This window comes from Condylura cristata, unplaced genomic scaffold (assembly GCF_000260355.1).
Source record: "Condylura cristata isolate star-nosed mole 26May11 unplaced genomic scaffold, ConCri1.0 scaffold00013, whole genome shotgun sequence".
Classification (NCBI taxonomy): domain Eukaryota; kingdom Metazoa; phylum Chordata; class Mammalia; order Eulipotyphla; family Talpidae; genus Condylura; species Condylura cristata.
Window position 1 is genome coordinate 31,754,656 of NW_004567114.1, and position 9,231 is coordinate 31,763,886.

General features: G+C 37.2%; 1 protein-coding gene across 1 annotated transcript in view; it reads left to right on the forward strand.

Moving 5' to 3' along the window:
* The window catches only part of CCDC175 (coiled-coil domain containing 175), a 50,274-nt gene that overhangs the window by 10,340 nt on the left and 30,703 nt on the right, over positions 1–9,231 (forward strand). The window contains exons 6-8 of the mRNA XM_012724402.1: positions 2,863–2,985; positions 5,258–5,367; positions 5,679–5,760. Of these exons, the coding sequence (XP_012579856.1) occupies positions 2,863–2,985; positions 5,258–5,367; positions 5,679–5,760 (315 nt within the window). The remainder of the gene's footprint in view (positions 1–2,862; positions 2,986–5,257; positions 5,368–5,678; positions 5,761–9,231) is intronic.

The following is a 9,231-nucleotide window of genomic DNA, read 5'->3' on the forward strand; positions in this document are numbered from 1 at the left end:
ATAAATGTTAAAGTTCAACAAAGGAAGTCCAGTGGGGCTTCAAATAGGGAAATTGCAAACATGGCAGGTTCTTCTTTCTTACTGCAAGGTGACTAGTCTATCTTGAGGGTCCACAAACCCATCTAAAAGGGACCAGACAGTACATTTTTAAAGTGTTGCAGGCTCTCTTACAGCCCCAAAGTAACCATCAACAACACCTAGTTGAATGAGAGGACTTGGCACACAGGGAGTAGTCCGCTGACCCCTGGTCTAGCCCCCTGGGAAAAGGCAGCAGTTGGGGCACACTCAGATACACATAATACAAACGTCAAGAGCCCATATTTCTTCTTTCCCACGTTTTATCTTTTTTTTTTCTTTTGAGCTTTTCTTTTTCATTTTTTCCCTTTTTTATTTTTGATTTCTTTATTGTATATATTTTATATCAGGTGTAGTCTGCTAGAATTTCCCCCACCAACTCACCTGCACCATCACCTTAGTTCCTTGTATTCTCCCCCCACTTCATTTTGTACCTTCTCCCTCCTTCTCCCCTGCAGAAGTCTCTGATGTGTAGTTGTCTGATTACTTTTGTTTAGTCTTCTTGTATTTTCTGTTATTTTCTTCCCTGACCCCTTATTTGGTTTCCCATATATTCCTTCTGTAAGTGAAACCATCTGATATTTTTCTTCTTTCTGACTAATGTCACTGAGCATAATGCCTTCAAACTCTATCCACGTTGCCACAATTGGCATTAGGTTGTCTTTTTTGATTTCTGAATAGTATTCTGTCATGTATATGTACCACATCTTCTTGACCCAGTCATCTATTTTTGGGCATTTGGGTTGTGTCCAAGTCTTACATATTATAAATAGTGCTGCAATAAACATAGGGGTGTAGGTGCCCATTTAAATTGATGTTTTTGTGTCCTTTGGGTAGCTCCCTAGGAGTGGAATTGCTGGGTCAAATGGCAGCTCTATTTTTAGTAACCTGAGGAACCTCCACACAGCTTTCCCTAGTGGTGGGACTAGTTTGCACTCCCACAAGCAGTGTAGGAGAGTTCCTTTTATGCCACATCCTCACTAACACTTGTTGTTTGTTTAATATGTGCCATCCTTCTGGTGTAGGGTGGTATCTCATTGTGGTTTATATTTGCATTTCCATATTATGAGGGATGTTGAACATTTTTCATATGTCTGTTGGCCATTTGCATTTCATCTTTGGAGAAGTGTCTTTTAAGTTCTACTGCCCATTTTTGAGGGATTATTTACTTTGTTTTTCTTGAGTCATGTGAGTTCTTTGTATATCTTTGTGATCAATTCTTTATCAGTTGTGTGAAGTGTAAAACTTTTCCCCCAACCAGTAGGGTTTGTTTCAGTTAATGTCTCTGTTGCTGTACAAAAGCTTTTTAGTTTTATGTAGTTCCAGCTGTTTATTTTTTCCTTTAGTCTTTGCTTTAGGGGATGTCTTTAAAGAGGTTACTGAGGTGTATGTCTTACAGTGTTTTACCTATATTTTCTTCTATATGTTTTATGGTTTCAGGTCTTATGTTCATTTCTTTTATCCATTTTGAGTTGGTTTTGTGCATGGCGTGAGGTAGTGGTCTAGTTTCATTCTTTTGCATGTGGTGGTCCAGTTTTCCTAGCACCATTTATTGAACAAACTGTCCTTATTCCATTGCATATTCTTTGCTCCATTGTCAAAGATTAGTCGTCCATATATGTGTGACTTTATTTATGGGCTTTCTATTCAATTATATTGGTGTGTGTGCCTGTTTTTGTTCCAATCCCATGTTTTAATAACTATGGCTCTGTAGTAAAGTTTGAAATCTGGGAGTAAGATACCTCCATTCTCCTTTGTTTTAGTCAGGAGAGCTTTGGCTATTCAAGTTTTTGTGGCTCAAAGTAAATTTCATCTATAGTCTATTGATCTGAAGAATGCTATTGAGATTTTAATTGATTTACAGATTTTTAATCTGTAAATTGCTTTTGGTAGCATGGCCATTTTGTTGTTAATTCTTCCAACCCATGATCAGGAGATGTCTTCCATGTCTTTGTATCTTCTGTTTCTTTGAACAGTGTTTTAAAATTTTCTTTGTATATGTCCTTTACCTCTTTTGCTAGGTTTATTCCCAAGTAATAATGGTCTAGCTAATAATGTGCCATAATCCACATTAGTATGCCAAACTCTATATGGGTAATGATGTTGGGTATGTTGATAGGTGCTGTCTCTGATCACCTCCACACTCTATATTTCCTCCATTCCATTGGGGGATGGTGGGATTCCTAGTTTCCAGTTGTGGCTGGGGATTGCATGCTCTGGAGTGGCAGTGGCAGTCCTGCTGCTGCCCAGTTTCCATCAGTAGTCCTCATGCTTTATCTTAGGGCATGTTTCCCTTGTGGTTGCAAGTTGGTTACCAGCAACCACTGGACTAAATGCTTCCTTAATGAAGTAGAAAGAGAAAAGCTTTTCATTATCTGGGAAATATAATCTTGCTGTGCCTGATCTGGCCAGTTTAAGACAGCGCCCACTACTGGAACAACCATGGATCCAACAAGAATATCACATGTAGGCTAGGCTAAATGGGTGGATGATAAGGAGTTGGTTGCTAAAGGTACAGGAAAGCTGTGCTTCGTAACAGCCTATTAATTCCTTGTACTTCTCATGAGAAAGGGAAAACTATTACAGATATAGCATGTTCAAACCCTATGATATTACAAAACAAGCAAACCCAGCTTTTTTTTAAAAATTGGTCAATATACTTCAATTGAATATAGCATATGGCCTTAGAGTGAAGAGAAATTAGATTGACAGAATAAAAAAAATGATTTCCTAAATTTTGCTGTTCCCAAGAAGTTTCTGATTGTTTTATTATTTTTGTCACCTCAGATTCAGGAGGAAAAAAACCTTTGTGACCTTAAGAAAGCGGAGACTTATAAAATAAAGAAAGAATTGGAAAAGTTGAGGAGCAGAATGACAAGTATGAAAGAAACAGTTACCGCCAAGTCAATGGTAAGAAAGACTGAACTATGTTTTTCAAGATTTTTCTGACAATTGAGCTTTCTTCTTCAAGAATACAGTAGAAAGAAGGAAATTTAAAATGTCTTAGGGATAAATTGTATTTAATAAGCCAAGTACTGTAAAAATGATTTTAAAAGTGCACATGGCACTGATCAAATGCATACAAAACTGAATGTCACAAAATGAATAACCATTGGCTGATTCCTTAACCCCAAATAAGTGAAAATAACTGAAGATTATATTGGGTACAGAAGCTTTAACAGAATTTGTCTGTTTGAATTAGAAAATATTTGGAGCTCTGCATTCTATTTAAAAATGTGATGTCAATTAAAAATCAGCACTGTAATAATTATTTTGTTAAAAATAAGAAAAATGAAGCTTGTGAAGGTGACTATAACTGAAGAAGTTAATGCTGATATCACTTCCATGAAAATTAAGATGGGAATATCTGTGAAATGCCTATCACATTCATTGAAAAAAACGAATCTTTAGTGCATTTACTCCTATCTGTGTTGAAAATTACCTGGAAAAGCATATAATGTGCTACAATAATATGAAATATCATATTACTTACTGATGCTTCATTAATTTCATTATGTTTTTTGATTTTGATCAAAAAAGTTCTGTTCATTTTAATTACCATATACATATTATGATATTCGATTACAAAACATTAGTAAAATAAAAAAAATCCCAAATCTGTGCATTTAAAAAATTCATTGTCTGTTTTTAAAATGTCATAATTTTAAGGGAGCATGAGTTGGGCTAGACCCAAAGCAGAACATACAGATTGCATTGATACAAAACAGATTTTAGCAGATATCCAAGCTCATATCTCCAATTTTGACCTCATAAGTTGCTACGTCAAACACTCCACCAACCTAATTTAGGAAAATGAAGTGTATGTTCCTTAACCTGAACCACAAAAACCTTGAAGGCCAAATCAGATCATGCTTGGAGGTGGCAGGTATAAACTCACCTCCAGGGTCATTCACCACCACCCACAATCCAGCCTGCCCCTCCTCTTCCCACCTCACTAGTGGAGAATAATGTTTAAAGCACAGACTTGAGTGTCACAGAGACTTGAGTTTGTAGAGGCCATGTGAGGCTTCTGAACGAATACGTTGTAATTGGTAAAGTTTGTCATTGTTATCATTGCTTGAAATTAGAAAACAGCATTTGGGCTTGGACTGAGGTACAAGAGAGACTTGGGAAAAACTCAGCAGCCAGGTGAAGCTGATGTGATGTTGGCAGAAAAGAATAATGGTGTTTGACTCTCAGGTGACCTCCATGCCCAGAGCAGGGAGAAGAGTGGAGGTAACCAATGTCAGACTTCATGGCAATTATAGTCCTCTAGACGTTCTGCTAATTCTGATGGCAGTTTTAGGATTTCAGACCTCATTATCTTTGGAGCCAATTGTGAATCAGAAGCTTTGTCGTATGGGTGCTTTAAAGGAAGATATAGTTTGCGGGGGGGGGGGGGGGGGGCTCAGCACTCCACCCACCCCCACATCTCATCTGGCATGAATGAGAGCCTCTCACTCTCCAAGGTGTTTCTTTGATCCTGTTGTGTTGGGACAGTGGATAATGGTAAATAATCTGCATGGTGGCTCTGCCCGAGAGAAGAGGAAATATTTTTATCAGCCTTTCTTTTAGCTTCCTATCCCCTTACAAGGTGAAATGTAGACCCAAAATTTTAATAAGTCTGGCTTCCCTTTATTCCAAAACTGTGCTATGAAAGTATGTTTCACTATTAATCTTCTGCATCAGTATTTGTCTTCTTTTAAATCATGCTAACATTTCTTCACAGCACCAATTTTTTTTCTGTTTCCAAAAAGCTCAATTAAATATTGAGAATGAAATCTTTTCAACTGAAGCAAAGACATTTTTCTTTTTACTTTTTTAAATATAATGCTTATCCTAGGACCCTGGGATAGTATTCTAATGTTGATTATGAAAATGCTAGATTTCTTTCATGCTTGTTAAATGGTTGACAAGATGAATTCTTAAATGTTGATTTATACTTTTCACATTCTCAAGCCAGTTTTGGTTGCTTCTCCTCCATATTTTTTTATTTGATAATTTCAGGATATTTCTGTCAAATTTCATTTTATGAAGAAAGAGTATAGATTTCTTTTTTAGACTAAAGCCATCCCCAATATAAAAGCTGAATGGATAATGCATGAGTATTTAGCAAATTGAACTACTGTCATGAGTTATCTGGTGATAACTGAATTCCATACTTTTATTGGATTTTCATTAGGTTATTAGCGATCACAATTTAGAAATAAGACAAATCCAAGAATCAATAAAACATTGGGAACAACAGGTGGAGGATATGAAGAATTCCTTTAAGATCCTGGAGAATAAGATGTAAATATCATACTTTATCTTTCCTGAAACATTTCTTATATTCTGATTGTACCAGTAGAGTGTAATCTCTGACCTGTCTCTAGTGCCTAGAACACCTGCAGAAGGTGGGTGTTTAATGATTGCTTCTTAAATGAATGAATGAATGAATGTGAATGACTGAAAAGAGTAACATTTTGTTCATTCTAGTGACTGTATAAATAAGTATGTTACAGAGGTTGATGGAGACTAGGAGTTTCTGATGTCATAAATAAATGTAGATTTACCAAAAAGCATGTCCTAACTTAAGTCTGTCTGGCTTCCTTTTTTCATAGTAATTTTTTTGTGACTAGCAAGGAAAAATTGGATGCTGCATCGAGTACTGAAAAAGAGGAATATTTACTGAAGATAAAAGAGGTAGAAAAATAGGAGTGATGATTTTTACATTATAATTATTTTATTTTAAGTTAACATTCTAAATATATGTAAGAAGTGTGAAATTTTTTGATAGTATCTATATTATATATACATATATTTTTAACTGATAATAAGGCCATTCACAGTAATTGATTTAAAGATTTTATTCTTTCCTAAAGTACTTTAAAAATGTGAAAGAACAAAAGTTGTGAATGAGAAGGTGAACCATGCTTTTAACTTTTCATTTCGATATGGTTGTTTTAGGGATATCCAGCACTAATTTTTTTTTAAGATTTATTTATTTATGCTTACAGAACTGAAATACAGTCCAGATGTGTGGTGGGTGAGAGGATTCACCAGAGACAGTGGGGAACAGAACAGGCAGATTGACAAAGTACACTGCTGAGGGGAGCAGCAGGTCAGGAGAGGTCTGCCACACCATGTGGGTCAGGTCCCTGGCTGGGAATTGAACTCATGCTGCAGTGGCTTTGGAGAGCTTCATAGTGCGGTGCTTTAACCATTGTGCCACCAGTGAGAGCCACTAATTCTTTTTATCATTTTAATTACTTTTAAAAAGTAGGACTTTCACCTCCTGTGTATGCAGTGCCTGTCAAGTAGAGCAACCTACATTGCATGTGATGTTGCTAGTGACATATTTGAGTTTGATTTAACTGCCAGAAGAAGTCACTAAAAAACTTAGATCAAAGTATCCTAGCACAAGTTAATGCTCATGGGTCTAAACTAAGATTCATCTACAAGACATTTAGTGCAGTTTCATTGTAATAGTTGAGCAATTGGGGGGAAATGCAGTGAAAGCCCAACAAAAGAGCCATGATTGAAAAATAACAATATTGTTCATATTATTGAGTAACAAATATAAAATAGACATATACCATGACCTTGTTTATATATACAATTTATATCTAATGTATATTGTATATTATATATATCATGTATAACATATATATATATATATTTCCAGACATAACTGAAATTCTCATTATCCCTTGCATTGAAGTTGAAATGTTCTTGGGGACCCCCTCTCTGCAACTCTCCCCTCCACCCCCCACCTCCAACCCTTTCCCATACATATACTAGGGTTTACAGTGTCAGGTGTATTATGCCTACCTTCTCTATCTCTGGTTTGTCCCCAAGTGAACCAGGCTATAAAATTCATCCCTTTCAATATTTGCTAGTAGAAATTTAGTGACCACATCATTGCCTAATCTCTTGCAAAGTTTGAGTGGTCGTGGGAAGGAATCCCACCACAAAGCACAAAGCCATCTTGTTCTCCTCCTTCTTTCTCTTAAAGTTCCTCATCCAGCCTCTTACTGTAGGATACACTACCATCCACGTTACAGCTGACCCAAAAAGAGTGGGTCTGTTGCCCTCTAGGGAAAGAATTCCCTAGAAGGTGCTAGTGTCGTGGCGCCAGGAGAGGCTTTATTAGAGGGAACCAGTGTAGGAAAGGAGAACTAGCCTGGCTTCTTGAAGGAAGTTGGGAGGAGATATTTAAAGATAGGTCCAGATGGTGGGGAGGAGGAAGAGGACAGAGTCATAGTTTATTCTGGGTTGGGCTCTGCCCTGGCATGCAGAGACAGGTTAAATTCCAACTGAGCCTGTGGGCGCTTAACCTTCTCCCTCTGGGAAATGTGAGACCATCTTTATTCAGGATTTGACACTTTTTGTCTAGCACAGTGCCCACTTGTCAGTGTGGTGAGCCGAATTATTTCTACAGCACTCCCCAGACCAAGATTTCAGCCACCTGCTCAAACAGTAACTCATCCTACTGGCTCACAATTTCTTTCACCTAAGTTGTATCACCCATGTCCAAATTTTTGTCCCTCTGTAACAAATCATGGCTTCACCATCCTTCTTCAAAAGCCTGTCACCATGCCTCAGGAAGGAACATCGCATCTCAGCAGTTCTCTCAGAGGAAAGAGTTATACCAACTTAATTCTTTCCAGTTGGGAGTGAGCAATCAGCACCAAGATGGCTTGCCTCTGGGCTGGGCCTAGCTGCTGCTTTTGGTTGCAAGGATACTGAGGGACAGAAACGAAAGAAGGTGTGTCAGTTGGTTTTGAAGTTGCCTTTTGTTATTGGGACCAATGACTTCCTGCCTTTCCTTTATTTATTGCCTTTTGTAGGAGCTGCTGGGCATCTTCAGATGGGAGCTCGAGGTTTCTAGTCCTCAGACTGTCTGAACAGCCCAGAGCTCCAGACTAATGGACTCAGTTTCCCTTTCATCCAGGGCCCTCGGTCAGCTTCCACAAGCACAGGTGACTACTTCAAAGGGAACAGGGTTCTGACCCGTCTGTTATTTCCATTGGACTAGAAATTAACTTCTTGCTGGAAGTCATTCTTACGTTCATGAGTAGTAGGAGGCAAGTTGAGTGATACACAACATTATCTTGTACTTTAACTATTTTTTATTACGGAGCATTATACAGATGTGGGATAGTGGTGTGCTGTAAATGTATAGTCTTCATATACTTACCTATATTTTCATTAATATAATTTGTTACTGAATAAAGTCCAGTATATCAGGCTTTTCCTTCTGGCCAATGCTTTTTTGTGTCTTATGTCATAGGATTGTCTCCTATATGATCTTCTAGAAGCTTTATTGTTTTACTTTCACATACAGGATTGCAAGCCATTTGGAATCTGTGTGTGTGTGTATTTTTCTATAAGATTGTCCAATCAAATAACATTACTTTAATGAAAATACAGTCCTTTCCTCCATAATGCAGGAACGCTTTTGTTATGTCATGTGTAGATTATAAATACATCCTAAATATGTGTGTTTATCTGTCGACTCTACTGTGTTCATTTTGACTGTCTTTCCTCATATTAAAAACAGACTGTCTTAATTAGTAGCTTTAAAATAAGTCCTTATGTTAGTGGACAGACTGAGGATAGCCCAGGAACCCAAACTTGCGTGCTCCAAATGGCTTCTGCCATATGCCCACTAGCTCTGCTCCTCATTAAGTAGTGCAGGGAACCCTTTTTTATGGTGATTCCTTGCTACATTTCATTTCATTCAACTCTCTTTCCTCTCTCTCTGCAGCTCCAGTTATGTATGTGTGTATACATAACTATATTTTATAACTAGTTGTACTGATATAGGTAGGTATGTTCTCTGTCACTTATCCTCTGTTCTGTGTTTTCTATCCTGTTTCATTCTGAGCAGAATGGCTTTATTTGAGTCTTACACTTTTCAAGTGGTAATTTTCAAATCTGTGTTAATCACCCTTTGCTGTTTTTAATTCCTGGCCATAATTTTCCAGCATGTCTATTATTTCTTTGATTATAGTAAGCATAGTTTTTCTATACTTCAGTGTCTAATTCTAATATCTGTTGTTTTTGTAGTTCTATTTGTGTAATCTTCTGTTTCTGCTTATTTTTGTTCATGTGCTCTTATTAACATCTTTCCTGATAGCAAAGTAACAACTGGACATTGTGCTTAAAAAT